Here is a 16,317-nt window from a genome sequence, read left to right as displayed (position 1 = left end):
AACGATTAGGCGGAGAACGAAAGCATGCTGTCCAAGTGGGTTGCAGACAGCGATCTAGATAAGCGATGAAGCACAGCAGGCTGTCTAAACCAGAGTGACGGATCCAGACGACTGGCGTCGACCATATAGCATCATCAAAGCCATGTTCTGAAGACACAGACTGGATTCAGAGCGTTGCATAAGGGCGATGGCCACCATTCGAGACCCACTCGCTCCCGGGGCCTAGTGAGGCTTCTGTCAAGGAGGGGTGTCTAGGTGGAATAGCTTGGGCAACGTTCAGAACTGGTGTCGTGGCGAGGGTGCGTGTGCGGAAAGAGGAAGTCGGTATAATTGGGCGAACGACGAAACGGACGGTCCGTCGCCGGTCCTGGTCAAACCTGCAAAGGGCGACTACGGTATGCATTCGATCGCATGGCTTCGCTCACAAGCGACGCGGAATGTGAGCGGGCTGAAGGGTGGGCCTACCTAGAGGGTGGCTAAGAAAGCCCGCAGTGTCACAGCCAATAAGCCACAGATCGCATTCGAACTGCGGCCTGGTCACCTTGACCGCTGTGCGTTGACGACCGATGACTGCGCCAGTGCCCAAGGGATGGGTGCCCAGCGTTTGGAATGGGATGGGCCTCTGCCTGCTCTAGCCTTGTCTTCAGGAGGCCTACGACTGGGCGTTGCATGAGCGCCTCAAAATACACATCCTGGGCTGTGATCGTCCCAGCTTGCTGGCTAGATATTGCTTCACCCTGCGAGAGGCCCCATCCCCGGTAGATCTTGTTCGCAATTAGCGCACCATGCCACTGGGTTCCTGCGATCCTGCGGGTTGATTGCACGGGAAATGTCGAGGCCGCCGTCGTCATGGGCCAGGATGCTGCGACATTGCAGAAGCATTGAAATAGCAGTGCAGGGCTCAACAGGTGCTCGAACACTCGTTCCAGCGGCTGAAGAGTGCATGTGATGAGCGACCTGGGACTGTTTGGAAGCTGCTAGGGTCGTCGACTCTCATCTCGCTGTTGCTATACATGTTGCTTTGCTGCCCACATCCTCTTCCCATCCCAGCCAAGCGAGGGTTGTCTCATCCACCATCGGTTACATGCCGGGGTCCTCTGGCAGCACGAGATGCGTAAATTGGCACGACATGACAAATAGCAGACGAGCCATGCGAACGGCATGTGTACTCAATGTGCGCATCCGCGCAGGCATGCGTCTGGCAACGGCATGACGCACAACAGGCGGCGTGAGCGATCGTGGATGGCAGCCTTCCTCTCTGTCGGTACGGCGATCAGATTGCTGTGTCTGTAGCCGACCCATTCAGGAGGGTGTTGGAATGATGTCCTCGTCAAGATTGGTCGTGTAGGTGCTTGGGGTGGGGCGTGGGCCTCGAATTGGAAACAGCCTTCTCCTCGAAGAGAGAGGTGCATGAGGTGCAGGGGCGTTAACCGAATGCTACATGTTACACAGCGAGGCGGATGTGCGATCCTTGCTCAGCGCTGGGCAAGCATCTTCACGCCTCCAATCTGTTCAAGGCGCCGTCCCGAAAGGACGTCTGTAGCCATGCAGTGAGGCGTCAGGTCGTCTCCAATGAGGTGAGGTGGCTTCTTACCGGTGGATTGGGTTCCGGCATTCCCAGGTACCAGAGCATGAGGAGGAGGGCAGATGTTGTCGTGTTTGGCTGGTCTCCACCCAGACCCCGGGGTCAACAGATCTCGTAACCATAGCCACTGCCTTGGGTCAGGGCACGCAATCGTTCTGCCGTCGCCGTGTTCCTTTTAATTTGCCCACGCTCTCACACTCCCACGTTCTTGGCTCGGCAGGCGTACCTTGCTTGGGCTTCTATCTCTCTGACGTCAATGATTTGCTGTCTTGTGTTGGATGGAATAGATCGATGCCATCGGCAAGTCCGCAAGAAAAGGAGGTAGCGAGAGTACAAGCATGAATTCCTACCGGCTTGGTTAGCCGAACCTGCCGACTGCAGGCCCTTGTTCGTGAGGCGAGACGGCTTCGTGCAAGCATCTTTGGACCTTGCATTCGCCAATCACTGGCCGAGTTAGCGAGATAAGTCTATCTGTACCAACAGAGGCAACGCATTTTCTCCTTTTAGCCTTTCTCTCAGCTCGACGTTATGGCGTGGGATAGAACTCACTCACGTGTGCACTGTCATGCCCATACAGAACTCTCCAAGCATGCGGGAGCGATCTCGTGCATTCTCAGCAACGTCGGGATAACTTCATCTCCAATCATTAAGCGAAGCCGCAGCGTTTCCACACCCCCATCTTCTCGGGAGCTTTACTGGAACCATTGACGTCGATTGAAGATGACGGGTAGATCGAAAGACAACGCGTGGTGTCCTAAAACCTGATCAATCTGATCAATCATGGGGCGAGCGGTAATGCACATCAAGCGTGATGACCACGAGCGGGAAGAGGCAGATCCGCGCCAGACCCACCATAAAGGAGGCCTGTCGTCGAATGGCATGGTCGTATTACTTTGCTAGGAAGAAGTCATAATTCCGCTGCCCTAATCGCAACGCCTTGCCAGCCTTTCCTACTCGACAACGATGCATGTAGTAATGATGCAGACGATGCACTCCTCAGCACCCCTCGGATCTCTCGGTCGATGCGATTACTACATCCGGTAACACCCATGGCCCGTCTTTCGACCTTGAAGCCCAACGTTTAAGATGAGGACTGACCGATATACGACTCGTCGGGCAGGCCGGTCTGGTTCAGGGCAAGCAGTGCAAACCATCCACCAACCACGGGCCGAGCTTTGAAGGGGCCGATGTCAGCGGCGAACTGAGCAGTGCTGGGGTCATACAAGTCTGTGACCGGCGCACTGGTCGGCGTCTGGTTGATGAATTTGGCCAGATCCTGAATGAACATGTCTCTCGTGTCGTCTGAGGCGATTGCGGCGCAGAAGATTTCCCAGTCGCTCTTTGTGCGGTCTGCTCTCGTATCCAGTGGAACGCCATACTCTTGCTTGACGGTCGGGTAGAACTCTGACTGCATTGTGTAGATCGAGTGTGGCACAATGTTCGTCTGGACCAGCTGGTCTGCATAGAGGTTGTAAAGAAGCGAGAAAGAGTCTTCGTCACCATAATTCAACACCGTATGAGGAGGGTTGGCGTTTTGGTTCACCGCGAGCTGCTCCCATTGACGAATCCAGTCAGAAGCGGTATTGGCGTAGTCAGAGCCTTCTTGTGAATGACCGGTCATGTTCGCGATCATGGCAGCAGCTTGAAGTCCAATGATGCCTTTTAGCGCCAAGTTGGTCTGGTTTGCTAACGGACCGGCAAAATCATCTAGAAGGTGGTCAGTACTAGCAAGACATGAGGTCAAAATCGCCGACTGTACGTACCTGTCGAGATCTGATTGAATGGAATGACCGAGTTGTTGTTGATCAGCCACTGACCCCACTGGTGCAGAAGGTCCCAGTTTTGATTCAAATAATCGGTATCACCTGTCTTCTGAGCATATCCGAGAGTCATTATCAACATGTTGCCGCACTCCTCCAATGGCTGCAACGCTGCGTTGCCATCAGCATGTCCAGTGGCGTTTGGGTATCGCGAGCCAATATCGTGTATGGCGAAGTCCTGCGGCCACAGGCTCTTCATGTTGATGAAGAGAGGATCCAGTATCATTTTCATCCAGCTCGCATTCATGTAAAGGAGCATTGGGTGGAAAGGGAAGATTACATCCACGGTTTGGAAGTTGCCGTTCGAGCTGATTTCTTTCAGGAAGATGTAGTTCTCGCTCTCAGTACCAGCGATCTGGACAGCGCCCCATGCTTGGCGGACAGCAAGGCTGGTGATGGCTACGTAGTCATCACCGCCAGCTGCTCGGGAGTCCGAGGCGACATCGTTGTCCAAAGCAGCCGACACTCTGGCGCCGTTGGCATAGTCGAAGTAGAACGTTGTGACGGCGCTCAATTCATCTGAGAATGATGATCGCCAAAAACTTGGGACTTGTTGCAAACCTTGCCCGGTGGCAAACTGGACACTGTTGTTTTGAAGCAGATTGACAGTGAAAAGCGACTCCTTGCTGTCTGAGGATACAGAGCCCAGGTCCACGGCGAATGCAAAGACTGGGAAGTTGTCGTTGATGGCTCGATAGTCAGTGTCCTCGCTGTTGTTCAAGCCGCCGTTGTCAGTAAACTGTCGTCGGACATCGGTATCGGCTCCAGATTGATACGTCAATCCATCGACGTTCTCGGTGGCATAGTACCAATAACCCCACGCCGCTTGATCACCGTCCTCGGCAAACTCGATCTGGGTTTGTCTCCAGACTTTGTGGAACGCAAGATCTCCTGAGCCGCCTGAGTCGCTTGATCCTTGTGCAACCCCGCGACTCCATTGAGCGACCTGGTTGCGGTCACCCGATGTCCACTCAGCGCTGATATCCGTGTAGATTGCAACCTCATGCTCGTTGCCATCGGCAGACACCACCTCAATGTTCACGTAAGACACGGGCATGCTTTGCCTCTGCTTATCGGTCGGATCGACAGGCGAAAGGAAAGTGATGTTCATTGTCACTTGGCCGTTGACGTCCATTGTGAATGAGCTGCGAGTTGACGTATACTCGAAAGCTGTTTGGCTGACGACCTGTGGCAGCGGGTCTGGCTTGCCCCTGCATCCGAATTAACAAAGCGCATTGAGCATATGTCTCTGAAAGGCACTCACATCCATGTATACGTGTTGTTGTCGACTCGTATCAGGCCGCACCAACCATTGATTGAACCAGTCCAGAACGTAGGCCATTGCCCGGCTAAGTAGCCCCCATTACCGCCATCGGATCCTGCCGCTTGCCAGGTACTAAGGTATGGTGACCTCACCGCCAAAGGTATTGCTGGAGGTCGAGCTGGAGAGAAGGTCGATTGCTGAGATGACTGTGCTGCTATTACTGAAACGAGGGCAGACAGCCAAATGAGTGAGCGACGAGCCATGTTGGCCCAGTGGAGCGAGGAAGAGAGGTGAGGGAAACAGGACTGGCACGCGAGGACAGCATAGCCATCTTATTCCAACCTTGCGTTTCCAAGATGGGGTTCCGAAATGAGGGAGGGTCATAGTTGCACCTACATGCACGCGGTCGACATTGACTTGGCATGGCAACGCTGGGCTGCCATCCTGACCGACGCTGCGAATGAGAAACTGGGCCCGAGCGTCATCCGTCCTATTTCGACGCCGAGGAGCATGGCATGCCTGTTTCACGAGCTGTCCGAAATCAAACTTTCGTCTCCGGACTTTGCGTCGACATTGTAGTAAAGGGTTTTGGAGGGCGGCGTCTCTGAAGACCGTTTGGTATGTTGCACATAGTCGTGGTACAGCGCGTGGCCTCCTCGTGATTGCGTAAAACAATGCCGTTGAGATTGCACAGCAGCGCCTGGTGATGGTTTCGTGGCCAAGTCCAAGAACTTCTCCGCAAGAATCTCAGAAGTCGGCTTCCCGGCATCCAGCTACAGGGAAGTCAGCGAAGGACATCGTCACGGCGGCTCCTGTCGTTCGTCCGTTGTACCGCCACGACGGAAGTTATGCAGTAATCCTCCGCAATGTTCTGCCCATGGGTGGGATGGTCGAAGGGGTGTTATAGGAGCGCTGGAGTTTCACACTGGCTGCAACGTTCTGCTGGTCGCCATCGCTTAGGCCGGAAGCAATGGGTATAGGCGCATCGAGCAAACACTTGGAACGGTGGCTGAGGGTTGGCTAATCTCACCAGCTCTGCTCAGGACCTGGGTCGAGTCATTGGTGGTGAGGGCTGGCAGAGTTCAGGAGTCGCTGGGATGATGTTACAGATGAGATCTAAAGTTGGAAAGGAAAGAGAGGAGTGAGATCGCCCAACTGTAGCACGCAGCACTCACGCGTAGCGCCCGGACTGATCGGCCTGGAAAAACGAAGCCCCGGGCGGTTTCATCTCACATTCACAGCAACCGTCCCCGCCAACGCTTCCTTGACTCCTCTCTCTATATAGACGTCAACTCCCTGGTCGCCCCCTGCCGCTCGGAGAAGAATGTCTGAGACGAAGGCTCTCGCCGCGAGCGAGATGTACTTCCTCTCGCCCTTCCTGCCCCCAGGGGCTCGCAACCCAGCGACGGGTGCGGAGGCGCCTCGTCCTGTCGTCGACTCGGCGAAGGACGAGAAGCTGCCCTTCGTGACCCTGACCTATGCGCAGTCCCTGGACGGCATGATCGCCTTTGCGCCTGGCCAGCGCACCACCATTTCGGGCCCGGAGACGAAGAGCATGACGCACTTCCTCCGTTACCAACACGACGCGATTCTGGTCGGCGTCGGCACGGCTGTGGCGGACGACCCAGCCCTCAACTGTCGCTACCCAGGCGCAACCATCAACGACCAGCCGCGCCCCGTCGTTGTCGACCCCAACCTGCGCTTCCAGCTGGCTCGCAGCCAAATGGCGAAGCTCAGACACGAGGACAAGGGCAAAGGCCCTTGGCTCATCACTCGGCCAAAGAGCCTCGACTCGCCGCTGGACAGCAATTGCCAAATCATCCGCTGGACCGACCCCATGCCCAAGTACACCGACAATGCCGTCAGCAACGACCCCATCTTCTGGCGTTCCATCCTCGAGGCTCTGAAGCACAAAGGCATCAACAGCGTGATGATTGAGGGCGGCGCTTCAGTCATCAAGGATCTGCTCCGACTCCCAGAACTCGTCGACTCAATCATCATCACCATGGCACCGACCTTTATTGGCCAAGGCGGAGTTTCGATTGCACCACGTCGACCCCCAAAGGCAGAACAGAACGTAGCGTCACTCAACCCCGTGGCTTATCACAAGTTCGGCAAAGACATGGTCATTGCTGGCCGCCCATACTTCCCTCTACCACCCAGTATGCCTCTCACTTTGAATCCAAAGAAGACGCTCGACGAAACGCAAGAGAAATAACGTCGACGGTGAGTTCATTGGCAATTCGCCACAACAGCAGCTCGCTCTGGCGATTAGGACCAAGACAGTAAGTGCGGAGCGAGACTTGAGACCGGTTCGCTCTGAGACAACTCAATCAAGTGGTGCTCTCGTTTCATATGTCTCTCGCTGTCGGGGCAACATTCTGGGTCAAGTCAAGGCATCAGCAAACACAAGACTGTACACAAATCAGCACCGAGGATTCCGTGGACGCTCCGAATGAGCCAATCGAACGGAAATGCATGCGAGCCATACGAGTTCAAAAGCTACGCCTTTATCACATCACCAACTCTCCACCACAACCCACCACACTCTTCCCTAACAGATCAACAACACATCGGCACATCACCACACAAACCCTATCACAATCGCCGCCGGCTTTTCCCATACGATGTCGCAAGATCAAGAAATCGAAGCACTTCACGACATCAACAAACGACTCCTGAAGGATCAATCATCAAGTCTTCCAGCAATCACTTTGGCAGATGGAACGAAGATTCAGACTGGCACTGTTGGTGCATTGATTCAGAACATCAAGCTTTACGATCGTGTCTGCGCTGGCGAAGAAATTGAAGGTGAGTTTTGTTTTAAATCCTACCAGCCGCGCGTCAGCTCTGACCCTTGTCTTTGCAGGTCTCACGAAAGACCAACTTGAACAATTCTTGACAACACCCATCCCCACTCTACACAAATCCGGACTTCTCGACATTTTCCCACCCGACGAATGGATTGCAGGAGGCTCAAGCGAAGGAAGGAAATTCGTTGGCAGAAAAGCGAAAGAGCAAGGCTATTGAAGACCAGAGTAGTATTCAGCAGTCCATTTGGTTTGCGACGACTCGAAAGGAAAGTATAACAGCTCATATGAACAAAAATGGAACACCCGACTTCCAACACAGCACATTTTGACTAGGTAAAGTCCGAGACTACCAAACGAACATCCCCGAGCTCGCTCACTAGGTACATGCTCACGTCATTGGCTGGCTTCAGCTCCCGTTCCAAGTTCTGGTTGTAAAAGTCGACCGACCTCATACGTCAGGCGCTCGTGTGACTGTTTCTGATGTCTTCCCTTCACATTGCTCAAAATTCACCCTCCGCAGTCTAAAAAGGCAGACATATTGCTGAAACGCCACAGACGAATCCACAATCTGCAGTGAGCAACTGACATCACCAGCTGGATGAACAACGCCACGGACCCTCCGAGGGATTCGTGCACGTCGACTTCACGACCTTCCGACTCCATGAGATGGTCATCGTCCACGACACTCATTGGCGGCTCACGAGCTAGCAAAAGTAGACGCACACTCGAAAGCGTCAGCCGCAACGATTGGGAGTCACCGAATTCAAGCACCGAGAATCAGGTCGTCGACACCGCACAAGTTGGCGAGCAGCTCCGACAATTAGTTCACCGGGAGATCTTCCGTATCGATCGAAATAATCTTCCAGCTTTGCTTGGACTGGATGTGGAGAGGACGGAGGTGGTTGTGCAAGGACTGAGACCGGAATTGTGCTTCAGCAGAGACGAACGCTTCGTCTTGCCGAGGAATCAAATGGACGATATCGCTTTAAAGCTCCAAGCTCAAGCATCAGACCATCCCGTCGACCTACACGCATTCGCTATCGAACATGACGTTACCGTCCACAGCCTCAACAACCTCATCGAAGCTCGTGCGAATCGAGACTGGCCTCGTGTGATCATCGACGTCGACCAGCACTCATATCTCTGCAGCCACGCCTTCACCGACAACATCAAACGAAAAGTGGCGGACGTTGTGACAGCACCAGGCACTGGGGCCCGCGACTTGACGTCTGCAGTCGGCCACGGCGTACCCTCAGCGGTGCTGGTGGCACTAGCAACAGAAGCAACATCCGGCAAAGGAGGTGAAGTCCGCTTCGCCGGCGACCACGTCGTCTTCATCCCCTCCTGCTCCTCCTGCGTCGAAGACAAAGAACGCCACCAACACCAACAAGAAGAGCAGCAAGCACAAGAAACCTTCCTCCACCTCATCGAATCCCAACTCTGGTGTCCCCTCCACCTCTACGCCGCCGGCATAATCGAAACCCAAGACCCAACCCTCAAATCCGACCTCGAAGCCGCCGCCACCACCCACTTCACGCAAACCGTCATCCCACACGTCCTCACAACCGCAACGACTCAAAACCTGCTCCACAGCCCCCGACGCCAAAATATCCACGCCCAACTCACCCAAGCCCAATCCACCATCCTTACCTTCTCCCACCTCCAAACAACAATCGCCTCCCTCGGCACAACCCTCTCCCTCCCGCCACCCACCGCCGCCCTCGTCCTCGCCACCAAAACCGCCCTCCTAACCACAACCGCCCAAAACGTCCAATCCCTAACCCGCGGCCTCGACATCCTGCAGAACCTCATCTGGATCCTCCTCGCGACGTCCGGGCCGGGGTTGTTCATGTCCTCGGTCAAGTACACGAGTCGGATGATTAGGTTTTATGATGAGGTGGGTGAGGATTCGGAGGTGGCGGGCATGCTGAATTTGTGGTGGGATAAGGTCAGGGATGGGATGGGGGATGGGGAGGATTTGAGGCAGATGAGGGAGTTGGCGAGGGATGCGGTGGAGGCGTGGAGGGAGGAGATGTATGGATGATGGGTGGGAGAGTACTGTTTTCGGATAGGGCTGTTTGGATGTACATACATATAGCGTTGGTGTTTGTTCGCACATGTTCTGCACGATTCTGGGTGTTGATAGCGTAAATGAGTACATGGAAGCCGTTGCAGCGACAATGCTTTGAACAAGAACACGCAGTATGAAACGAGGAAATCAAATAATAAGTCCTACACTCGGACAACACAACGAAACTCTGGATTGACAGACTGGATATCTAGAAGACGCCAAAAGACCCCACTGAAGTTGAAGAAGAAAAACATCATCAGTCCCATATCCATCATTACGTCCCCTGGGCTCCTCCAACCCGAAGCCCGCATCATCATCAAAAAGAGAATCACCCATATGCCCCAAAGAACACCATATCCGTGCTGCAAACGCTCCGCCCTGCTTAGCCATAACTGTAAACACCTTGCGCCACATTCGCACGACGATACGACTCCATGCTCTTTCTGCTAGCTTTCGATTTCCTCGCCATGTTCCTCACATCCGCTGTCGCGCTGGCACCTTGCAATGCGCAGATGACCTGATCACAGCACGAAATCCTGCTCATCATCTCCCCTTCTTCGTCATCTTTGGATTCTTTCAACCGTAATGACCAGTGTCTCCGTCTTTCTTTGGCCAGATCAATAGCGCTTCCCCGAGGTCCTGTGCAACGGACGTCGGCGCCGATGTCGATGAGTAGCTGCACGACTTCTACATGGCCGGGGTATCCGACTGCAGCGGCGACGGAACATAATGTATCGCCGTATTTACCGTCCAGATTCATGTCTGCTCCGTGTTCGATCAGGATAGCAACGATATCCGCTTTGCCCATCCATGCTGCTGTGTGGAGCGGGTAGCCGCAAAGTCCGCCAGGCTCGTTGGAGTTGGCGCCGTGTTTCAATAGCGACTTGACCTTGTTGTAGGGTCTACTGAACGTTTGGCTGTTCATGTGGCATACAGAGCAGCTGCCCATGATGTCTTCATCGACTCGGTGTTCGGCCATGCGGCGAGATATGTACCCATGTCCCCATAGTGCAACTGTCGTGAACGGACCTTGGTCTTCATGGATGATGCTGACGTCGCCACCAAGGTCAATCTGACGTTGAGCTTTAAGTAGATCGCCATGTCGCACCGCTCGTAATAACGTCTTGTCGACGGTCTTGGTGGAGCGAAGATCATCTGAGGAGGGAGTTATACGGCGAAGTAGTCGTGAGCCAGGTTTGCCTAGAGACATCGATTGAAGACGTTTCTGGAGTCCACCGAGATCCAGCTTGCCATCTGTCACATCGCATGGAGCTGTGGCGTAAGTGTTGACGCTGATGGCGAAGCTGCAGAACGAGTTAGGGCGTGACCTCCGAATCACTTCTGACCAGCGATCACGTGCTATGTTGCCTATCCGCCTCGAGATGGTCAGCTCGTTGATCTCGGCAATGTATGCATGTAGTTGAGCCTGCTCCCAATTTTGCAAGTGAACGAAAAGTCGCACTCGATCGTAGTCGGTAAGCGTGCCAGTCCTGTCTCCTGGAGGATGGTGACCTGTACATTCATGAGGGAAATTGAAACCGCAGTGTCCTTCCGCCGCGCTTTGCAAGTGTCTTTCCAAATCTGCGGCGTGTGTGAAATCGATTCTGCAGTCCTTGCATTTGTGCTTGCCCTTGAAGTTGTCCAGGTGCCACCGAAGATGCTTGATCAAGTCTTCAGCCTCTTCTTCGAATGCATTACCGCAGATCATGCAAATCATGGGCTGCCAAGCATCTATGTCACGGGGTTGAATGGGCATCCGTTTCCCGAGAGCAGATGCTTTCAATGGCGATGCTTCGGGCGTGAATGGCGGGAGTTCGTCGAGGTCGTCTTTCTTAGGTTTGAACTTTTCCCTCTTAAAACCAGGGCTTCCCTCTCCAAGGGTTCCAGTCATTGGTGAGGTGTTTGGACTAGACGAATCATGTTTTTGTTTGTGCTCCTGCTTGATCTCGGGCTGTGAAGAGTTTCGACGACCATTGCTGCTGGATGAATCAGGGCTCATGCTGAAGCTCTTGCCATGACTGCGAAGATCGTCGTCCTGGTCTCCATATGCGTATGTAGAAGCATCGGAGAACGGATAGGTGCTGGAGAGAGGAGCAGCTTCTGCTATGGCTGCCAATGTCGAGCTTCCTGTTGCAGATGATGACTGCGAAGTGCGGTCTTCCACATACGTCGATGCATTGCTGTACTCAGAGCTTCCAGACGACATTTCGGTAGCAGTGGCGGTATTTTGCTCAGAATGCTGCTCGTTTTGATGTCGTTTGAGGTCATGGCCACGGGTAAAATGCTTGCCACACATAGCGCAGGCGTGTTTCCTGTCCGGTGGCAATCCCAGCTGTCGTCGGTGGTGATCAGTCTTCTTGTGTCGTGCAAGCGCACGTTTCTCGGTAAATGTCATGTTGCAATGTACGCAGCCGTAGCCAGTGCGTTGCCTCTTCGGCGAGCGAAGATGCTCGCCTTGCTCCGGGTCATAGTCGCTGTCCTCGCCGTGTTCCTGTTCCTGTTCCTGTTCCTGCGGCTTGGTAGGCCGTTGCCGCGGAGGAGGACGTTCTTCGGCAACGGTTGCCAGCATGCCATCGCCAGCGCCGGCGTAATCGTGATAATGGCCATGGCCATAGTGGAAGGGTGGAGCGGCTGCGGCACGTAGGGTCTCCATATCCATAGGGGCGGCTATGTAAGGACCCAGTGCAGAGGCACCGCCGTGGTTGTTAAGATGCACCGGCCGGATTGGAGTCTGCCAGCGAAAAGTAAAGCACCGCCGTGGCAAGGATGGGCGGCGGAACTTGCGGTCGTAAAGACTGGAGGTGGATCCAAGCTTCTTAGCTGCTGCTGTCCTGGCCTATATTTCGTGCATGTCAGGCATCGAACCTTATGCTGGCGGTAGTGATAATAATGCGAGGCGGGCGAGGCGTGACTCCGCGTGGCCTGGGGTGCGATGCGGCTCTGCCTGAGGGCCGGGATGGCAGCGGTGGGCCAGCGCTGATTGCTATCGTTACTGAATCGTCGTGTGGCCTGGCAGTGCCAGTGAGCGAGGCCAGGTACGCGTCCGGAGTCCGGGAGGCCAGGTGTGAAGTCCTGGTTTCCCAGATGCGCTGCGGCGGCTGAGGCGGTGGGCGGCGTGGAGCACGATCGCCGGGGCAGCGCGCAGCACCTGGCACGCAGATAGCGACTCAGCGCAGCGCCAAACGGCCGTCAAAGCCGGTACGAACTGCTGCAGCGCACTCTGGCGGGCGCGAACTGGTTCTCACGCGTCGTGGAGTCGTCGTTGATGTCCCGTGGGCGGTCCCGCGGGTCGACAGGGTGGTGGGCAAAGGTGCAGGAATGGATTGGGCATCACCCACGAGCTGCATCCCGTCGGCTGAAGGCGGATCCGCAGGGCCGTAACGCAAAGGAGAAGGAGAATGGACTATCAACGTTTCAGATCGCTCCAGACACACAGGGAAATACCGAAAAAAGGGCTTGCACTGCGTATAACACTACCAACCATTCGCCCTGTATTTCCTCGACAGCAGCTGATCACTAGAAGATCTCGTTCGCTTGACAGCGACAAAGCACGCAACACGCCAATCTGAAACCTGCAGCCTCACCGCGGCCATCAAACTCAATGCCGATTTGCTGCCCAGCCGTAGCCATGAGCAGTAACTATGTGAGGCCTTCTGCAAGTCTTAAGCAGGGACGGCAGCAACAACCTGGTTGTCAGTATGCACTTCATGATTTCGATGCTCCTCATGGCTGCAGAGCCGCACCCCTTCGTCGGCAAGATTCACCAAGTCGACGCCATTTGTCAGATTAGACCAACTCGTTGAGGGATAACGAAGGTGTATGTTCTCTCCTGCACGACGAACTTCAGCTGTTGAGGCGCAACGATTCATGCTCATCGTGGTATATACGCGTCCCGTCCAAATCATTCAGGCTCAACGCCCAGCTCATGCTTTCTGAATCCCCAAACTCCTCCAGCTATGCCCAATGCTCAACTCATGGCTCTGCATCCATGAACAGGTCTTCTCGGCCCATTGAATCCATCCGTCTGATAGGGTCTCCAGGCTTTGGCTTGCCAGAACTTGTGGGCAAGAGAGGGTCCTGAAGGCCGTTGGGCTTTGCTGGAGATGCAGTTGTCTGCGAAGTCTGTTGTGAAGCAGCAGATGTTGAGTCGTTCTGTCCAAAGTCGATCAAGTCGTTGCTGCCAGACTGCGCAGGCAGACCCTTGCCTTGTTGCGAAGGAAGGGCCTTATCCTCAAAGTATTTCGTTTGGTCGAGACCTTGGCCAGGAATGATAGGAGCAATCGCCAGTATCTGTTTGATCTGCTTCTCCGCTGGCCCATCGTTGTCAACTTGTGCGTCGATGATCCAGTCCAGGCTCTGTTCGTCTCCTGGAGGTGCGGCCTTGAACAGCTTGGGCTGCCAGACGTGGCCCTCGCCTCTCTCAGCTGCCTCACGTCTTTGCTCGTCCTCGATGCGTGACTTCTCGTCCGTTGCGGTTCTTTGATCCGCCTTCTTGATTGCCTGAGTTGTGCTGTGCCAAAGCTTTTGGCTCTCACGAGGCGCTTGCTCCTCGAGAGGACGGCTCTTCGGAAAGCTCGGCTTTGCGTGCGAGGCGTCGAACAGAAGCTCTTTCTTGCCCGTAGCGAGGTCTTTGATAAACATCTCGCCGTCCCAGTGTCCGCTCAGCTCATACAGCTGCTTGCCATTCTTGTCCTTGATGAAGCCTCCAATTCCGTTATACGAGCCACCAACCCAGCCTTTTACTTTGAATTCTATGTCAACCTCTAGACCAGATTCCGGGCAACGCACGACGGCGTGGTCACCAAGCTCGTATTTCATCTTTCCGAAAAGAATGCCTCGGGCGTACATGTTTGGCTGGGTGATGAAGCTGTGATTTGGTCAGCCATTTGACAGTCAACTAGGTATTTGCTCATACTCACTATCTTTCGCCCCGGTTCAAGAACCTCATCACTGCTATGCCTTCCATGAACGATCCTACACTATTGCCTAGAAATTTACTACGTGGTTTCAATGTGCCGTCTATCCGGATATGGTGCTCGGGAGCCATGAAGAAGTAGGACGATTTAGGAGGATGATGAGAGGTTTGTTCGGAGATGTAGTACCCCCTGGTGCCATCTGGATAGTCCCAGTACCCGGTGAACGTTTCTCCGAGGATGGGGTTGAGGGGCTTCTTGACACCAGGGGGTTTGATGTGCCATCCGGAGAGGTAGAACTTTGTTACGGCCACGAAGCGCTCGATAGGGTCATCAATCTTAGGCATAGGGAGGAGGGTTTCGGGGTGAGCCATGAAGTTCGTGATGCGCTCGAGCATGGATCGCGGTTCGAGGATGAACGTAGGGAGGGTCACACGGCTCAGGTCGGCGCCTGGGCGCAGCTGGGAGATGATGTGAGTGAGGATGGAGCCCTGCTCCTCCGACACCACCGTTTCGTCGTCATTCTCGCTGCGGTTCTCGTCCACGGAGGAGCGATTAGAATGCAGTGAGTTCTTTCGGTGGCCCAGAACCATGTTGTCCAGGGGAGAAGAGGTGTGCAATTGAGGGGAGCTATTTAGTGAGAGCTCCTCTCACGGGCGCGCCGTCTACTGGTATTTGGCGGCGAGGAGGCGGAGGTGCTCCGCGAGCGTCTCCTCTGTAATGTATAAGTAAGTGAAAGTTCTTGTCTTGCGCGGTGCGAGCGGAGGGTAGGTGAGGAGGATAATCAGGGAAACAAGCAGCCAGGTGCACGTGGGACGCGACAAGATGGCAGGATTCACCCGCTGCGTAAGCCAAGCACTGCTGACTCCACTTTTCCGGTGAATCCCGACTACATCTCTTCCCATCCCCAGCAGACAATAGCTGTCCACGCCATCGCATCGAGTATCGTGCTATCGGTATACTGGACGGCTGCGGGGATGGAGATTGCGGTATGGGATTACTTGTTTGGGGGATATGAGGGTGATATGGGTCACTTACTCTCGATGTCGTAGGGCACGCCGAGCTCGCCCATCAGCTTCTCTACAGCGCAAGTTAGCCAATGCACCTCCAACCCGCGACGATCCAGCTATATCTACCCATCTCGCGGTTCTCTGCCTTGAGGCAGACCAGACACGGGACCATGCCCAACACCCAGGTGCCCCAGATGCGCTGGGGGCCGCAGTTGCGGGCGCGCTCGATACCCCCACCGGGGTTGCGGCTGCACGCCTCCGTGACGCGGAAGCACGTCTTGCCCTCATCGAGGCACGTCGGGCGCGAGCAGCACACGATCTCTATGCTCAGCATGCACATCTACCTCACCTGTCAGCACTGTTCCCTGCTGTCTGCCGTACCAAGATAGGTGGTATAGGCGCGCAGACAAGGTAGGCGGAGGGGGAGAGGTTAATATACGTTAGCGGTGCGGACGGGGCGGAGGGAGCGGGCGGGAGGTGAGCTTGGGATCTACTACCTTATATTAGCTAGGTACTTTTACGATTATCCCCGGTATCCCTATCGTAATAGTAGTATCCGTAGTATCGATATATATATTAATATATTTAAGATAAACGGTTAGATAGGGATTCTATTAGATATATTAAGGAGGTGAGGTACTTATAACGCTTTACTTATCGCGGGGGAGAGCTTATTAGTAATTTTAGCCTTTAAATATAACGTACTTAATAGGGAAGCTATATAGACGGTAAAGCTACGTATTATTAGGATCGGTACGTTAATCCTAGAATCTTACTTAGTACGAGTACTAAGCTTAAGTCCTTAGTTAGAGCTCGTTAAAGGGAGAGAGTCGGTAGACTA

At 54.4% G+C, this 16,317-nt stretch overlaps 7 protein-coding genes across 7 annotated transcripts; 4 read left to right on the top strand and 3 right to left on the bottom strand.

Moving 5' to 3' along the window:
• Window positions 1-2,666: 2,666 nt before the first annotated feature.
• Window positions 2,667-4,932, bottom strand: M409DRAFT_65383 (uncharacterized protein; the record flags this gene model as incomplete). The annotated part of the gene is made up of 3 exons (XM_033816483.1): window positions 2,667-3,292; window positions 3,349-4,616; window positions 4,670-4,932. The coding sequence occupies 3 exons, from the start codon at window positions 4,930-4,932 to the stop codon at window positions 2,667-2,669; spliced, it is 2,157 nt and encodes a 718-aa protein (XP_033669250.1).
• A 1,061-nt stretch (window positions 4,933-5,993) lies between these two features.
• Window positions 5,994-6,887, top strand: M409DRAFT_21112 (uncharacterized protein; the record flags this gene model as incomplete). The annotated part of the gene is made up of 1 exon (XM_033805709.1): window positions 5,994-6,887. One exon carries the CDS (start codon window positions 5,994-5,996, stop codon window positions 6,885-6,887), a length of 894 nt encoding a protein of 297 aa, XP_033669249.1.
• A 409-nt stretch (window positions 6,888-7,296) lies between these two features.
• Window positions 7,297-7,699, top strand: M409DRAFT_21111 (uncharacterized protein; the record flags this gene model as incomplete). The annotated part of the gene is made up of 2 exons (XM_033805708.1): window positions 7,297-7,480; window positions 7,539-7,699. 2 exons carry the CDS (start codon window positions 7,297-7,299, stop codon window positions 7,697-7,699), a joined length of 345 nt encoding a protein of 114 aa, XP_033669248.1.
• Window positions 7,700-8,080: 381 nt separating this feature from the next.
• Window positions 8,081-9,526, top strand: M409DRAFT_53049 (uncharacterized protein; the record flags this gene model as incomplete). Its single annotated transcript, XM_033812251.1, has 1 exon — window positions 8,081-9,526. The coding sequence occupies one exon, from the start codon at window positions 8,081-8,083 to the stop codon at window positions 9,524-9,526; it is 1,446 nt and encodes a 481-aa protein (XP_033669247.1).
• A 409-nt stretch (window positions 9,527-9,935) lies between these two features.
• M409DRAFT_21109 (uncharacterized protein) lies at window positions 9,936-12,212 on the bottom strand (the record flags this gene model as incomplete). The annotated part of the gene is made up of 1 exon (XM_033805707.1): window positions 9,936-12,212. One exon carries the CDS (start codon window positions 12,210-12,212, stop codon window positions 9,936-9,938), a length of 2,277 nt encoding a protein of 758 aa, XP_033669246.1.
• Window positions 12,213-13,525: 1,313 nt separating this feature from the next.
• M409DRAFT_65380 (uncharacterized protein) lies at window positions 13,526-15,059 on the bottom strand (the record flags this gene model as incomplete). The annotated part of the gene is made up of 2 exons (XM_033816482.1): window positions 13,526-14,420; window positions 14,473-15,059. 2 exons carry the CDS (start codon window positions 15,057-15,059, stop codon window positions 13,526-13,528), a joined length of 1,482 nt encoding a protein of 493 aa, XP_033669245.1.
• Window positions 15,060-15,186: 127 nt separating this feature from the next.
• M409DRAFT_53047 (uncharacterized protein) lies at window positions 15,187-15,987 on the top strand (the record flags this gene model as incomplete). The annotated part of the gene is made up of 3 exons (XM_033812250.1): window positions 15,187-15,194; window positions 15,519-15,887; window positions 15,984-15,987. The coding sequence occupies 3 exons, from the start codon at window positions 15,187-15,189 to the stop codon at window positions 15,985-15,987; spliced, it is 381 nt and encodes a 126-aa protein (XP_033669244.1).
• Window positions 15,988-16,317: the final 330 nt, after the last annotated feature.

Source organism: Zasmidium cellare, assembly GCF_010093935.1.
Source record: "Zasmidium cellare ATCC 36951 unplaced genomic scaffold M409scaffold_12, whole genome shotgun sequence".
NCBI classification, from domain to species: domain Eukaryota; kingdom Fungi; phylum Ascomycota; class Dothideomycetes; order Mycosphaerellales; family Mycosphaerellaceae; genus Zasmidium; species Zasmidium cellare.
The sequence above is the reverse complement of the archived record's forward strand: the minus strand, read 5'-3'. Positions and strand labels throughout refer to the sequence as shown.